Genomic DNA, 18,012 nt, shown 5'->3' on the forward strand with positions numbered 1-18,012 from the left:
TATTCTGGCCCAGTTTTTCATAAGGTTTTTAGCCCATTGGCACACAATGTTTATTTCAGTACTACTAGTTCAGGTGGGTAGCTGCGTCAGCATGCATAGGCTGCAAAGGAACCAGTAATACATTTATTCCATGCCGAAAAGTGAAGAAAGAAAACAATGTTTCGGCTGTGGAGCCTTCTTTCAGTACTACTATATTTATTTACCCTTCAGAAATGCATTTTCGAAAGTATAAATGTCACATCGTTGATTACACATTCAGTGTTTTCTGATCATTAACTCTGCAAACCTTGATAAAACAGTTAGAATGAGTTTTGATACTTGACTTTCTGTTGTGTGATTGTGCCTGCTAACCTTTTGTAATCCTAACTGTCACCAAAATAAGAACAATAAGAAACGTTACAAAACTAGAGGAGGCAATTCAGCCCATTAATCATATTTGGTAGTTATTAACTAAGCTATTAACATCTGGTACTCAGCTTTATCACCCTGCAACTTAGGATTGGCACCCACTGTAGCTAAGCAGGTGTAAGCCTGGCCAGTACCTGGATGGGATACCTCCTGGGAATGCTAAGATTGCTGCTGGAAGAGCTGTTAGTAGGACCAGTAGGGAGAGCTGTGGTCTGTGTTGGTCCTAATGCTCCAGTATAGCAATGAGGACACCATACAGTAAAAAAGGTGGTGTCCTTTGGATGTGAGGTCCTGACTCTCTGTGTCCTGGCCAAATCCCCCCCCTGGCCATTACCAATCATGGCCTCCTAATCATCCCTATCTTAGAATTGGCTTAATTATTTTGATCTCCTCCCCACTGATAGCTGGTGTTTGGTGAATGTACTGGTACACTTACTGTAAGTACATCATCCAGGTGGGTGTAACACATCGGTGGTGGTGGAGGGGAGTTCTTATTGCCTGTAAAGTGCTTTGAGTGGAGTGTCCAGAGAAGTGCTATATACTATATTGGAGATGTGGTATTTAATTTGCTGTAACAATTTGTTGTAACAATCATAAATTAGCAGCAAATTGTAAGAGTGCTTGATGACTTTTAGGAACTTATCAAAAATAATAATGTACAATCACATACAGTTTCTAAATATACAATATACCACTTATTTATATAACCAAAACATGCATAGCAAGCAATGCAATAGAATCTATCTGTAAAACAATCTGCTGTGATACAGAATGCTGATTGTTCACTCAGGAATTACAAAGATCAGAGTTAATAACTTCAGAGTTTAAATACAGTATGCACCGACCATAATATGTTATAGCTAGTATTTTCTACCAGTCTCATGTAACTAAACCATATTTATATTCTCAGACACAAGTGAATATGCATTTATTATCGTAAATTAAAGATCAAACACGCATTTGCAATAACAATTCAGCTCTCAAGAATTAGAATGTAAATAATGAAGTTTTCATACTCAAAGATCCATTGTCTAAACGTTTCCTTGAAGTTTAAGCTACACGCTGGTAAAATGGACCTGGGCTGGGCTTGACCATGGCTGCTTCTCTGTGGGTTCCGGTATAGACAGAGGAGAGAAAGAAAGAGCTTTTCCTTGTGTTGGCGCTCTTCTTGAGATCCAGCCATAAGTTAGACAAGGGAACCTAGTTCCTTTCGGCTAATAGCTTTTGCTCAGAATATACTCCGATATTCTGGATATTGATAAAAAGAAAGAGTCTAACTCAGTGGTTCTCAAACTTTTTGGACCGAGTACAATCCCTGATCAAACCAAAGCATCCAAGTGGCACCTACAAGTCATCTTCTCATAGGAACCCAAGAAAATCTCAATGACCAACATGACCGCGCACGTACACTCACACACACATATAATAAAAACAGCACTGAGCACTTAGATTGTACCGCCTAGCCCCGACGCTTGCTAACACTAGCAGTGCTGTTTTTTATTCCCAATTTTTCAGTGCACACAACAAATTTCCAGGGTCGTCATCACAGTTAAAATATAATGGGATGCCAGCATTGACAGTTAAAAGAGCACATTGTTTTATTCATAAAACTACAGAATTCTACAGATATTTTGGTGATATTTTTCTGAAAAACAGAGGTGGCAGAAGCAATAGTGAGGGACAGTTTGAATAACTATTGAGGTTATTCAACTGTAACAAAAGGATGAGGGGTAAGAAGTCAGACAAACAAAAGGCTAAAGATAGACACATACTTACTGCCAGCAATGAAGCAGACAGCCAGTTTGGCAGGCTACCAGTTATAAACCAGAAGCAATTATGGACTGCAATATAGGTAGCCTGGGAAAATCTTTCCAATAGAAAGTACCCTTAGTCCTTTATAGTTATAGTTTTTAAGTTATAGTTTTGAACCTAAGGCATTAGATCTCAGAACAAAGCATAAATCAATTAGAAACAATGTCAGAAATTTCCAGTGTAGTATTTCATAAGGCTACAAATTCTGTATTTGTTGTATCCAAAGTGCCATATGTAAGTTATTTTTTTACTCGAGGTTTAATTATTATAATTATTAGCATATCTCACATGCTGTTCAGCCCTTAAAGGCTGTCTTTGTCATACTTAACTGAAAATGATTCTAGTTGATAACAGGACTACAGTAAAACACTTCAATATCATTGCATTAATGAAACTAAGTAAGTAAACTTTTTTTAATTACACAGGTGTGTGTGCATGTTGTTACATCCAGGCCATTCACTGGTGGATAAAATCTCTGCTGAGGAAGTTCTGGCAGTGACAAATGTCACACAGACGAATGTTACATGCATCCTTTATATTGTACTTATTTATTAAGACATGAATCTGAAATCCCAAAAGAATTTAATGAAATCTTACAAGTCAGATCTTCCTAGGCTGTCTGTGACCCTTAACCCATTAATATTTGTGGAGTACTTCGTAATCACCTAATTTTGGATACCCTTATTTTTATTTCACCTCATACATTTCCACTATCCTCTCTATCAGGTCATATGATTTATATTACTTTAAAAGCATTTGGTAAACTTCTGTCCTAGAAATTAAGCAAATAGGTATTTCAATAATAAACAATTTTGTTTCGAAATTTGTAAATGTTTCAAAAATGTGTATTAGGTATTGTTCAAAAACATTGATGAAGAGTAACGTCATACCAAAACATAGAAAATACCAATCTATGCAATCTATACCAATTTATTCTTTGTCTGGCTTTCTCAATTCCAGAAAATTAGACCTACCATTATATTTGATGTTTAAAGTTCAACATCCATACAGACTATGGCCCAGGATAAAAGGTAACATTACCCAGGTGTTTCACAGTAACAACATATTTATTAGCCTTTCTTCCCGCTTTTAAATAAGTCCTCTAAAATACTCAATGTAGATTAAAACAATTTATTTCTCAATCTATGTTCTGTGTAGACACATTACAAATAAATATAGTATGGAAACATTTTGAATTTTGAAGTTAATGTACTGTAATCTTTAAAAAACAAAAAATGATTTTGACATCTTATATGTGCAACAGTGTCACCTCTGCTGTATTATACACATAACAAGCAGATGAGGGAGATCTTAAACCTATTTAAAATGGCAATTTTAATTCAATTCCATTTCTTTTTTCTATCAAGGTTTATGACTGCTTTGATAATTCATTATGTGCATGTCTTTGAATTTCTAACCTTAGCTTGCATTATATTTTATTTGCAGTAGGATGTTATGAATAACAGTTTTAAACCATCAGTGAATTAAAGTGATTAACAATGAAGAACAAATGATTGCAACCTTGGACACTGGGGTCATAAAACACACAAAATCCCTCGCTGGGAAATATTTCTCTTAAGTAATCCTTCTTCTTGTGTTTTTATCCTATTGAAATCTGTGTCCTAGCCACTCTTCAGGCTTAGAAATGTGTATTAGTGTATGGGCAAACTACCTTGTATTTTAAGTAGAAGAATGAGGCCAATGTAAGCAAGTGTATGCAAATTAAAGTCTAGAATGCAAAGAACTGAATGGTTTAATAAATCTATTGGGAAAAATATAGGGGGGGAAGCACTTTATAAAATAAGTGAGAACACTAAGTACTGTAAGGGGATCCCACAATAAATTGTGCTTACAGGAAAAAAAGACATTAGAAAGACTACAAGGGAAACAATAATTTAAACTTAATGGGTTATGGGGACCCTCCACCACAAACAATGCATACCCCACACACAAAGCGTGCAGTATGCTCACCACACATCAGCTATCAGCCAGGGGGAGAACAGAGTGATGAAGCCAATTCACAGATGGGGATTTTTAGGAGGCCAGGATTGGTAAAAGCCAGGGGGAAATTTGGCCAGGACACCGGGGTAACACCCCTACTGTAACGAACAGTTCCTTCCAGACCCTATGCAGACAACACAATCCGGGGTTGAGTGAGAAACACAGGGGAAAAAGCCATGCAGGAAATGGGATCAAAACAGGGGGCGTGTCCTTGGTGTGCTGGTGTTCGGGAAAGGTGTGGCCGAGGCAAACAATCCGGGAGAAAATCCAAGGGGGAATCCAAACAAAAGTCAAAAGTCCAAAACCGGGCCGTCTATCCAAAACAAACTAGGTAAAAGCTGGAACCGGGTCAGAACCGGTGGGGGGGGGGGGGGGGGGGGTATGTGAACAGAGAATAAAACCTTAACAGGACCAGGCTCTTCCAGGTCCCGGACTCGCGTGATACGGAGATCAGATGCAGAGCCTGGATTAACGTCAGCGCCTGGCTTTTAAGGAGGACTGGGACTAGGCTGAAACAGGGGACAGGTGCACAAAATCATGTCCAAAGTGAAAGGGCCGGAGCGCCCTTAAGGGGGAGGGACTACAGTCGTGACACCTACTTTTTCAAGAAATGCCATGGGATTTTCATTGACCATGGAGAGTCAGGACCTCGGTTTTATGTCTCATAGGAAGAATGGCATCTTTTAGATCACTATACTGGGGTATTAGGACCCACACAGACTGCAGGGTGAGTGTTCCCTACTAGTCCCACTAACACCTCTCCAGAAACATCCTTAGCTTTCCAAGAGGTCACCCATTCAGGTACTGGCCAGGCTTACACCTGGTTGGGTTCAGTGGGTTACCAGTTATTAGATAAATAGAAATAAATAGAAAAATTGCAATTAGCATTGAAACAGATACATTGTTTCAGTAGTGTAACATGACAAGAACAGTAAATTAATTTGTCTCAGAGTTAAACATGTGAATCTCAAATGGCTCATCTATTAGAAATGAATATTAAATGAATATTTAAATCTATTAAATAAATATTGCACTCAGATGTAACCAAGGACGAAAATGACAACATACTGAGTAAAGAACAAGTTCTATATCTGCCAATTGTCCTTAAAAACACAAGCAATGTGATTCATAGGCTGTTACCAAAACAGTGATTTAGGACAGGGATAATACCCATTGACTGGATAACAGTCCACTTATCATTGGATAAGTCAGAAAATATAGATAACGGATTCATACATTTACATTTAATCATCTGGCAGATACTTTAATCCATAAAGACTATTGCAACGAGTGCATCTAACAGACAGTACTCAAGACTGGGCTGTGGGATGACATCATTTGTGGATCCCACAAATAGGAGAAGATAGGAAGCTCACCCCATTCGATTGAATCTGCAAAATAACTTTGAAATGATTAACAAAACACTTAAAACCAGGCAAGCACTCAACAGTTGCAATTAAATGCAGATAAACATAGCAGCAGGAATGCAAAGATGTCAACTCATTATTTTCCCCCTCTGCACAATATGGGGAAAAAGTTAAAAAGGAGACTAAATATCAGGACATGTAGTTAAAATTGCAGGCTTTTGAATAAAGGTGTGCTATGGAATATTGGGTTACAAAAAACATGACTGTTTTATAAACAATCAGGTAGCCAGGAAGATGTTTGGCACACAACAACTACAGCTTTCAGACAGCTACATCAAACAAATAGTCCAGAAGGCCAATAGAATCATTGGCTGTCAAGGTGGCCACCCCTTGTACAGGAAATTTGAGCTTCTTCATCTGGGAGAAGAAATCATCATTGATTTATACTGCAAAGGAACAAGTAATAGGTTTATTCCATGCTGAAAAAAAGAAGAAAGAGAACACAACGTTTCGGCCGTGGAGCCTTCTTCAGGTGTAGAAGCACACCTGAAGAAGGCTCCACGGCCGAAACGTTGTGTTCTCTTTCTTCTTTTTTTCAGCATGGAATAAACCTATTACTTGTTCCTTTGCAGCCTATGCATGCTGACGCAGCTACCCACCTGAACATTGATTTATACTGCTTAGATTCAAGACCAATAGAACAAAGTCATATTTTATTCTCACAGCAATTATCCTGCTCAATTTGAACACTTGACATTATATTTTACTTTATACTGTATATATGTGTATGTCTCTTATTTGTTAATGGGTTCATGTTGAATTAAATGTATTGTGTTATGTCTTTTTACCTGCCTGCAAAGCAAGGACAATAAAGTAAAGTAACTTTTCAATTTTGAGAACCATTTTCATTCCTTTTAAAAGTAGACGTTACTCTGATGGGCTAAAACATGCCTTCTTTTAGTCTTGATCGGAGAAGACTGAGGCTGACTGATGAGAGTGATTGATTCAATCAGTAAAAATCCTCAAAGGCATTGACAAAAGTTGGTCCTGTGAAGTTCTTCAGAATCACCATTGAAACATGACCCAGAGGACACAAGAGTAAACAATGAGGAGGTGCTATTAAAACTGAGATCAGGACTGCAACATGATACCCAGTCATATTGTTGAAGCCCGTCTGAGATCCCTGAACCAATTAGCTACTGGCAACCAAACAAATGCGAGCAGTAACCTCATCTGTTTTTTATTCTTTCTTATATTCCCATGTAAGCATCACTTCTTCGGATTGAATAAAAACACATCCTCTTTGTGCTGCCGAGTCATGCACGTTGTTCCAAAATGGAATAAAATAACAAATGGAATATTGTAAACAACAAGCTGCTGGTAATTGTATGTACAGGGGGCAATCTAAAGATTATTATAATCTTATTGAAAATAAGGTTCACACTTGAAAGTGTTTAGAAACCATACAGTATAAACACTTTTTAAATAATTGTTAAATGTTGTCTTTTAAAAAACTGGAGTAACTAGATGGCTTTGAAGGTTTGGTACAAACATCTGTCAGATTTTCTTAGAAGTTCCAAAGAAAGTGTAAAGGCAACAGAGAGGAAGTTTTTCCCCCCATAAAACTAGGTGCTGGGATGTAGGAAAAATAAGACACACAGTCAATTAACAGGTGTAATTTCATTGCTGTAACGAGGGACTACAGTGCTTAAATTTAAATGCCACAAAAGTGCCACAAACAACCCCTTCTGCAGAAAACGGAAGGTTTAAAGCAGAGATAACTACTAATTCAGACTGGACAAAAAACGATCCTAAGCATTTACTTTTCTGTAATGTTATGTGCATTTCCGTGTGACTCTGGGAATTACTTTTAAGGCCTAATTTGGATTTTATACATAACCATTTTAGTTTATTTTTAGGAAGCCAAATAAATTCGTTTTAATAAACTAATAGAATTTCTTTTGAAAAGTCCTTCGAACGCCAAAAAACATGTTTAAGAAAGAAAAAAATAGCGTTTATTTCGGGAATATATAGGCACAATTCGACAAGACAAAATGATCTTGCGACATTTGTCAATTCCAGTCTTGCGCTGCTTAACCAGACTGCAACCTCCTCACGTGATTGATGACAGCAAACCGGTCATGTGACCTTGTCACATGCCACGTGACGCAGTGAAGTCTATCAGCTGAAAGACAGCAGGTAAGAGAAGCTGATTATTTTTTTCTTATATGATATAGATTTTTTTTCGCACTAAATTTACATTTTGCTTGGCAGCTAACAGATTTATAATATTTACAAAGTAATGGAGTCATTTGGACTCTAATGTGTGAGAAACACAGACAAACCCAATTTTACAAGGCCTCAAAATGAAGAAGCATTTATGAAACAGACGTAAACATGCAGCTTTTTAAATTATAAGGTCATTGGGCCGGTGCTGTTAATACAGATGCAGGGTATTTAAAATTGTTATTAATTTCGCACAAACTGGTGGTGCTTTTTAATGCACGTTTAGATCCCGATCACTTTATTTCTGTTGGATTTATATGTCTTAAGAGAAATCTTGCGAAATGTAGTGGATATTCTAGTTATAGTTTTACTTCTCTAAATGACATTCTTTCTTTGAAATAATTCCAATGAATTATATACAGTGATACAGTGAAACAGTGTTCCGTGTATCCAAACAGCGGTTGCTGTGTAATTTATAAACGATCGTTTAAACTTCCTTTATATTCCCAGGTTGATTTGAATGATGAAGCAAGCAAATATAACTGTTTCCTAACCAGATACCCCTCGGCTCTGTTCGGGGCGTGTGATATAAACAGACAAGGTTAAACCTGCTGAATCTGTTGAAAGTTAGTGCTTCTGTAATTTCCCGCTTGTATAAGCCTCTTTTTTATCCCGAAAACAAATAATTCGCAACTACTGGGTGCTGATCTTCACGCACACTTGTATTCGCAATGATTCATTCAATTTTAATTTACTGTTCCAAACTTCATACAAATAAAGAGCCATATCGACTCAGAATGGGGTTGAAACATTTTATTTACGGTGTTATTAAAAAAGATTAAAAAGACGATATTAGGTGGTTTAGAAAAATATTTTCAAATATATTGTCCCCACATTGATGGTATTGTTTACACACACAGACACTGCAACTGTATATGTACAGGAATGTTAAACATTGTGTGAAAAATAATTATTAAAAACAGTAAATTGTAAAAAGCAATAGAAATATAAAAATTGTGAAAAATTATCACAGTCGCACATATTCTGGGTATCGTATCTCATAAAGCTGTGCAGTATTGTCTTCTTTTGCTTGTTGTGTATTTATATTGGTAACCGATTTTTCTCTAACTTTCTTTCCATAACATTTACACGCTGTTAAGGTCAACGTTCTATCAAGGCCCAAGAGTATAATTTATTTGGAGTTGATACAAATCTGGCTTTTTGCTGTTTTTGCAAATATTTAGGGTTTAGTGGACACGCAAGGTGTTTCTTTGTCTGAACAAAGACTTTGAAACTGCAACTACCCAGTTTATACCACTTTCTTGGGTGACCTCTTTGTTTATAGTTTCTTTTTGTGTGGCATTATTTTTCATTTGGAACTGAAATGAGTATTCAGTTTAGAAAAGAGTTAGTGAATGTGTAGTCTTTCACAGTCTCTTATCTGTTTGTTGTTGTCACCTGTATGCCAAGGTTATAAACCTGGTACATTGTCCATGTCTGTTGTATATTTGTTGGTTAGAATCCAATCCATTATGTAAAACCTTGACTTTTCTTGCATTCCTCGCCACACAATATATTTTTGTGAATGATTATTTTTCACCCTATCTATCACACGGTAGCAGTGAACATTTGTGCCCCTCTTTGCTCTTATTGCAAGCCCCTTCTGTTCCCTTTCATTTCACCATTTGAAAGTCCTTTAAATCAGCAGCTGGCTTGATCTTGACATTGACATGGCTTTCTTGTCTGAACTGCCCTAGATCATGTTCTGAAAGTTGACTACAGGTTTCTAATTTTACCTAAGTAGATATTCAATGAGATGTAAGAAAACCCCCATAATTTTGACTACAAGTGTTATAAATACACAAGGCTGTGTTGTACCTGTGGTACCCCAGAACAGAGTAAGTCCCAGATCATCATACTACCCTGTCATGGTTTGATCTTTTTAAATGGTTTGTCTTTCAGGTAGAATGTAATAGGTGACTATTCAAATTTCGTGTGTGTATGCGTTTATATATATATATTTTGCACACTTGGAATGATTGATCTTTTTGTTTGTTTAATCGTTTAGATTTTAATTCAAAGAAGAGAAGCGGGAACATACACATAATGGATATCAGAGGGGCTGTTGATGCTGCTGTTCCTACCAATATCATTGCAGCGAAAGCAGCAGAAGTCCGGGCAAACAAAGTTAACTGGCAGTCATACCTTCAGTAAGTGGCAATGCAGACCCAGTGTTTTATGATTGAATGCTTAAATCTATTGCTTTAACCCTACAGCATATTATTATTGTGTTTTTGGTTATGGATGCATTAAGTTAAGGCATCATGTAGTTTTTTTTGTGCTCAACATCCTTGGATGTCTAGACATCCATCAGCTCTGCTGGCTGTCCTTGCCCGTTGTTGCTGGGTAAAGGTTTTTACTGTGCAGTCCTGTACTCCCAGTTGTACTGTGTATTAGAAAGGCTCTCCTACAGGAATTGGCCAAGAGAGATCTTTTGGTCTAATGGAGATTTTCTTGTTAAATGTAACAAGAGGGCATGCAACCCCCCCAAAAAAAAGTTTGTTCTTTTTTGATAATGCATGTAATGCACCCTTCAATGTAGCAATAAAACATGACAAATGAGTAAGAATAAAAAGAAGTAGGTGGGGTAGTCCATTGTTGTAATTTATTTGTGATTTGTGGCTTTATAAAGGTGTAAATAAAGACGTTATTACTAAATATAGCATTTTTCTTTCTTTTATACTGGATTTGATTTTCCATTCAGAATTTTAGCATTAGTGCCAGCAGCTTCAATCTGGCTGACAGTGACTTTAAGACATTAAAATTAAATCAGAATTTGTATTAAACATTTCAAAACATTTTTCTATTTTTGTATGAGTTATGATGGTTTCAGGAAATTATACTTTGTTAACCCCCAGCCACTGAATAAACATTGCATATTTCCTTTTTAAATTGATCTTTTCTCTTGTAACTATAAGAAGGTATGCTTAATTAACTTTCCATGATGTGATTATTATTATCAATTTAAGTATTTAAGAGAGGAGAACTAATGTGTTAGAATATACAAAGTTGTTTGTCAATTATTATATATTTACAAAAATAATAAAAAATTGATGTTTTGGAGCTGCGTATTCATAATTCTGTTTTTTTGGATATGAAGAGTTTACGTTTAACAGATATATATTATTTCATCATAACCTACCTGTTGATTATACTTTGTTGAACAAATGGGGCCAGCATTATATGTGTTCCCCTTAAAATTAAAGACAAAAAACTATCAAACCTTCTTCTTTTAGCTGTGATTTAATAATAAAAAATCTTTTTTTTACAGAAAAGCAATATTGTGAAAAATAATTTAACAAATGTTACAATGTTGAATCAGTGGGCTTTAGCCATAATGATCAGTGAGAAAATGTCTTGTGAGAAATGTGCAAACTGCACCTGCAGTAACAAGTTTGAAAACATAACATTAAATAATATGACATCTGTTGTATAAATACAGAGAGTCAAGTGCACTGTAATGTTAATCTGTATAATGTTAAAATATGTTGTTGAGGATCACAGTACATCCAGTGCCAAGACAACAACATATGTGATCTTTCCCCACAGGTCATATTTGTGAGTGAGAAGTAAAAACTGCAACTATACAGTGAAAAGTTGTTTTTTGCTCACAGCAGGGAAAGATAATTGCATAGACAGAATTCAGTAATAAACATGACATTATTCTACCAATTAATTATTCTGCCATTTTACTTATTGTTACAACTTCTGGAATTTCCTTTCCTTTCAGTAATTTGCTCTGTGTTCTGCTAAATGCCTCCAGGTTGTGACAGATTCATGCTGTGTACTGTAGAAAAAAGGAAAGAGCCACGATTTTCTGATTGAAGTAACTGTTTTAATTTGGCTTCAGCAGAGTGAAACATCGTGTGGGCCTTGTTATGACTATTGAAAAAAAGGCAGCGGGTGGGTGACTTGTAGGTGCCTGAGCTGTATAGCTTACTGTATTACTCCAGCCTCCCTTTTGTAGAGCAGAAAAAAAGGATGCTTGAACAGTGCCCTCGTCTGCCCCAGCAAGACCTCACCCTGGCAGTGGTGCTGAGGGGCAAAGCAGGTGAAGAAAAAGATTCGTGACCTAACACAGGATACTTGACGCATTCACGGGATAGATGTTTTGTTTACACATGCCCAGAAAAAGGTGGAGGTTTCAGAGGAACGTATGTACTGCCCCAGCCAGTAAATTGCTCCTAGGAAAATGCCAGTTATATTTATTTTCAAAACTTGTAGGTCGAGCTTGCTTTTAGTTAACAGGATTTTTTGTGTTTGTCTCCCTAAAGCTTTAAGCACAAATGGCAGTGCAAGAGAAAATGTGAACTTGGTGCTGGTCAAAAACAAACAAAAGCCAGAGAAAGCACATGGAAGGTGGATAATAGTTTTGCCATTGCAAGAATATTATGATTTGTCTTGGTCTGTGGTTTTATGGCTTAGGTCTTCCATTAAATGTTGTTAATTTGGTCTTCACATAATGGGAACAGGGTAGTCCAGACATCAAATGCACTTCCATTCATTGCTGATGAAAACGATAGCTCCTCCTTGTTGCAATTATGCTTAAGAATTAGACATTTCTTACATTGCCTTTGGACGGTTTGCTGGTTGTGATATTTTCATATCTTCTTAACAGTTATTTGGCTCTTAAATGTGTCTCAGTTGCCAGCAGCTTTAGCACACAGCATTTTGAAACATTGGACTTACGTTGTTTGCCCAAACCCTTCCCATTTTTGCAGCTTCTCACAGAAACATATGGAACTATTCATCAAAGGATTAGTTACAGAAATTGAATAACCTTTACAAAATCTTCCTTGAAATATCACAAATATTATTGTGCTTGTTTAACACGTCAACCGACAGCAGCTTTCTGTACCTTGTCCCCTCTCAAATGGCTCAAGCAGTAATGAATTGAATTAATTTCCAAACAGCCTCTAAATTCAGACTTAACTCATGGGTAGCAACATTTGTCATTCAGATTACTTGCTGTAATGTACTCAGAGCAGCTGGTGTGCAATTTGTAAATGTGACTGTCATTTTCCCTTCTGTTCACTATGCACTGTTTTTAAAAATTCCATATGATTGGCTGGGTTTATGTGTTTATGAGCAAAAATGTTCTGCAAGCATGTTACTTTATTAGTATTGGGCTCTAACAGTTTGCAGTGGATGTTAATTTATATTGAATTGGATGTGGATTTATAGTGCTTTGCTGTAAGATGTCTGTTTTCAATGGTAGCCATTAGAAATTAGAAATCTGTAATCCAAATCCATTTTTAAATCTCCACAAACCTCTATGTACGTTTGCTTCTACAGGTAATTACACCAAATTATTGTTAAATTCTCAGTTTTAAGTTATTGTGCACTGTTGATGGAATATTAATGTAGCACCATTGACTTATATTAACACATTTCATTCTTTGTGTTGAAATAAACAAATTAGACCAGAACTTAAACATTTTTGTTAGCAAAATAAAATTTTGCAGTGGTATAAATGAGGAAATAACAAACTATAGAAAAATAAGAAATGTTATTTGCACTAACTTTTAAAGCACCTTTTTTTCTCCTGGTGAACTCTTCAATAACATCATCAAGACCCATGGACACTAGTGTTAAGCTGTTTTCAATTGTTATAAATTCATTTAGTTGTCATTCCTTCACTGTTGATCTGAGGCAGTTTTTTACACTATTCAACAAGTAAAATGACAGTTCTTCAGAACTGCTCGGAGTGAGAGTCTTTAAAGGCACATAGATTCCCAGGCTTAGCTTGAGCATAGTCATTGCTGATTTCTCTTCATGTCAGAACATTAATGTGTCAGTGTTCTGTAGCGACACAGACATTGCAGATATTCAAAGAATTAAATTGTGTAATAAATCCATGTTTTACTCTTTTTTTCAAAGGAAATAAAAGAGACCGTATTGTATAGAAAACAGAAAAGTTCAGTTCTATTGAAAAGGTGGTGTTCTTAAATATACCTAAATATGATTTAAAATTGTCTATCCTTTTCACAGCTGTGGGTCCTATGCCATTAAATATTGAAGTACATAACTTCAGTTTCCCTATGATGAACTGTCTTGTGATGTCTTCTACTCTGACTCCCTCCCGGAACTCTGAGATAATTACCTCAAAATATTGAGAACAAGTTTTTTTTAGTTTGTTTTGATCTTGAGATAATGAGTAAAAGAAAAGTCACTAGATGGTCACTGCACATATGAACTGTGTTTCAAAAGAACTGAAGTAGCTTAAGGATGAATGTGTCAGGCATTGATCAGATCTGTAATGAATCCATGAGAAGGCAATTAATACATTGTAACAAGATAGTTGTAGATACATTAGTGAAAAGATAATACTTCAGATTGGGATGTCCTATACACTAAAGATAATGTGATGAAAAGTGGTTTTCAGATTGTTTTGCTCTGCTACAAACTAACAAAAAAAAACCCTCAGCTTTTAAGCTTAGAAAACCTCCATCCAATTTTTCCATTGTGACCAAAAAAAATTTGAATAGCATTATCATCCATACATTTTTGGAATGCTTCATAGCAATACTGGGACACGGGAGATGGAACCTAAAAAACTCCAAGCTGACAGCACCCCAGGAATGAGCCAGCAATGCTAACCACTGCACCCCCTTGCCAATAGCATTATCAGTTAACATTGAAATGTACAAAAAAATGGTTTTCCATAGCCAATAATATAGATTTTAGCAATTAATACTTTCATATAGGTTGAAAAGTTTTACACTGAAAATCCTTTACTGTCTTTGCATGGTTAGTCTTTTTAGAAGTACTTGGTTAAAATGTGAGATATGTTTCACACTGCAGCAATAAAGTCTATTGTAATTCCACTGTTAAAATATGTAGAAAGAGAAGCTTAATTATAGGTGACAGGAAATTGTAGGAGAAGTAATCATTTGCCATATAACAAAGTGATTTTGGTAGCCACTGATTTACCATTTTGTTAAAGAGCGTACATTAGAAGTTGCACAGTTTGCATTTTAGTGCTGTGGTGCTGTTTAGTGCTTTATGTACAAGTGAGGCAGTGTGTTCATCATTTGTGATGAATTAAGAAGCTAAATGTTGCAGACTAGTTACATTTTAAGGAGCTATAGAGAAAGAACAATGCTTTCTCCATGTGAAAAGACAGTACGCATTTTTCTCAATAAAATCCCATGAAACTTCCATGGTTTTGTGTATTAAGAGCACCTTGGAAGAATTCCTGCAGCTGGGCTATAGATATCCGTGAAAAGTGCTGTGAAATTAAGTTTATCCTTAAAAAGTCAATTCACTGGAGATGGAACGACAGGAACCAATACTGATGATGTGGTATTCCCCACTTTTATGGTGATGTGTACACTAAATCATTAGAGCAACAACAACAGAGAAACTGACAGAGAAGACCTGTTCCCAGGCTGCCACAGGAAGTAAATACAGGAATCTGTCCTGTCAACGTCACCTCATATCATACTGTACATCCAAATAAGTGTACTGCTCTCCAAGACCTCAAAATTGAAGATCAAGTCTTAGAAGCTCAAGGCAGTAGCTCATGGTTTTAAGTTCAGATTCAGACACTAATCACAGACAATTAATTCAGTGCAAGTGTGAAGAAAAAGAGTGAATGGGTGTTGTTGGAGACCTTTTTTTTTTCTTAGGAACACAGGTTAGATCTGCATCAATAACTCTTGTCTGGAGATGAGGTGAATAAACAACCTCCAAAAAATCTTAAAAGTAAAAAATCTTAATGTTGGGACAAAAGATCATTGGCATAAACAGTACTTTTTCTATACCAAAAATAATTAAAAAAACAAAATTAACTATAGTACTTATTAAGCATTTGTTTTTATAGAAATTCTGCTTTTACTGTGTAAAGGTGAACAATTGAACCTGTTAGTTGGTGGTAATAATAATAATTGCTTACACTTATATAGCGCTTTTCTGGACACTCCACTCAATGCGCTTTACAGGTAATGGGGACTCCCCTCCACCACCACCAATGTGCAGCATCCACCTGGATGATGCGACGGCAGCCATAGTGCACCAAAACACTCACCACACATCAGCTATTAGTGGGGAGGAGAGCAGAGAAGCCAATTCATAGATGGGGATTATTAGGAGGCCATGATTGATAAGGGCCAATGGGAGATTTGGCCAGGACGCCGGGGTTACACCCCTACTCTTTCCGAGAAACGCCCTTGGATTTTTAATGACCACAGAGAGTCAGGACCTCGGTTTTACGTCTCATCCGAAGGACGGCACCTGTTTAACAGTATAGTGTCCCCATCACTATACTGGGGCATTAGGACCCACGTGGGCTGGAGGGTGAGCGCCCCCTGCTGGCCCCACTAACACCTCTTTCAGCAGCAACCTTAGTTTTTCCCTTGGTAAGCACAACACATGACAGAGAACTTTGTATATAGAAGGTTTCAGCTTTCTCAGACACTGGAAACCTTTCTAAGACAAAGTCTGAACTCCATGTAAATAATCCCAAGAGAAAAACTTAAAGCCTTCAGTACCTTATTGGAAACAAAACACAAGAAATGAAAGCTACTGCATGATCAGGTTATTATGATGCAATTGGAACACAGAAGAATATCTAACAGCTTGATGGTGAAGAATACAACATTTGCATTTTAAAAAGACCAGGAATAAAGAAGTGAAGGTGAACCACTTCACAAGAATCAAATCGACATGCAAACATAGGATGCTAACCTAGATAAATCAAGGGTCTCACTGTATAGAGGTTTGATGTAAAAACATTTGAATGGAGCAGTGTTAGAAGTATGCTACATTCCACTAATTTCAGATTTTTAATTGTGATGCATTCATGTATAAAGAAACTGGAGATATACAATACAAGGTAAAGGTAGAAGTGGTTAAAGAATTTTTTATTTCCTTAAATAGATAAACCATCAGGGATATCAAAACTGAAATGGTAGACGCGTGTAATGATTGCTATAGTTGGTTTATCAAAGCACAAACTAGAAGGAAAGTTTTTTGTAATGAGAAAGTAAAACAGAGGTTAAGAGAGCCATAAGGTAGCTGTGTTGTGATCACACAGTTTCAGGAAAGAATGCTGGATAAATGGATGTTTTAGAGAAGTGAAATGTATATGGATTAATCTGAACTCAGTAGAGAATGAATAGCTACAATTTAAACATTCTGCTTGAAGTGCAAAACACGTTCTAATGCAATCAAAGACTAAAAAGCAGTGAGAAAAATAGTTTACTAAATTAAAAAAGTATAGAGTGAATGAAAGTACTGCATAAAATGATTAAAAATAAGATCCAGTTAAATTAAAGGAGAATAATAAAAAAGATATGGTAAAGGACAAGAGGGATTGAAAGAATATTACAATGGGGATTTAAAAATAGTTAGTTTTACTACTGCAAAAGAACAGTGAAGAATAAAGTTTCCCATAGCTACAGTATAAATGGAAACGTATAGAGAGTAATTGTTTTAATTCAATATTTTATATTCAATATAAAGAAGTCAATAACATGCTTAAGACTGAGATAAGACTTTTTCTTGGAATAGAAAAGGAAGAAGTGTTACATGAACTAGAAGCACTTAAGATGCACAATGTTGTGCTTAAGGAACTGAGATGTTATTCAGAGGTCATTAGCAAAACTCATACAGCAAGTTCAAGTTCTATATAAACCCATTAAGGGGCTTTGCTTAATGGACTTCAGATTTAACGGACAAAATCTGCTTAAGTACAGTTATGTATGTTAAATCAGATATAGTGGACTTTTCCTACAATAATGCCAAAATGCACAAATGATAAAACAAAGAAGTACTACAGAAGTACTACAACTAGTATAGGTTTACAATTTAGGAATATCGGTGGTGCCCAATGGGGTAGATCAGTGGCTTGTGATACTGTGAATTTTACACAGTATATTTATGACACATGGAATAAAGTGCTCTTATATGTATGATAAAAAAGGCACAGGGACAAGTCAAAAGATCCAGACAGCATATAAAATAGGAACAAGTAATAGGTTTATTCCATGCTGAAAGAAAGAAGAAAGAGAACACAACGTTTCGGCCGTGGAGCCTTCTTCAGGTGTGGAGCCTTCACACCTGAAGGAGCCTTCACACCTGAAGAAGGCTCCACAGCCGAAACATTGTGTTTTCTTTCTTCTTTTTTTCAGCATGG

General features: G+C 36.3%; 1 protein-coding gene across 2 annotated transcripts in view; it reads left to right on the forward strand.

The window, feature by feature from the left end:
- The first annotated feature begins 7,726 nt into the window (after window positions 1–7,726).
- atp6v1h (ATPase H+ transporting V1 subunit H) overlaps window positions 7,727–18,012 on the forward strand; it is an 86,855-nt gene continuing 76,569 nt past the window's right edge. The window contains exons 1-2 of one of the 2 annotated variants that reach the window (XM_088919693.1): window positions 7,727–7,787; window positions 9,883–10,024. In XM_088919693.1, coding sequence (XP_088775819.1) covers window positions 9,921–10,024 — 104 coding nt within the window. In that variant the 5' untranslated portion in view covers window positions 7,727–7,787; window positions 9,883–9,920. The remainder of the gene's footprint in view (window positions 7,788–9,882; window positions 10,025–18,012) is intronic. The other variant, XM_088919692.1, reaches the window with a different exon arrangement.

This window comes from Atractosteus spatula, chromosome 6 (genome assembly GCF_055471065.1).
Source record: "Atractosteus spatula isolate fAtrSpa1 chromosome 6, fAtrSpa1.hap1, whole genome shotgun sequence".
In the NCBI taxonomy this organism is placed as follows: Eukaryota; Metazoa; Chordata; class Actinopteri; order Semionotiformes; family Lepisosteidae; genus Atractosteus; species Atractosteus spatula.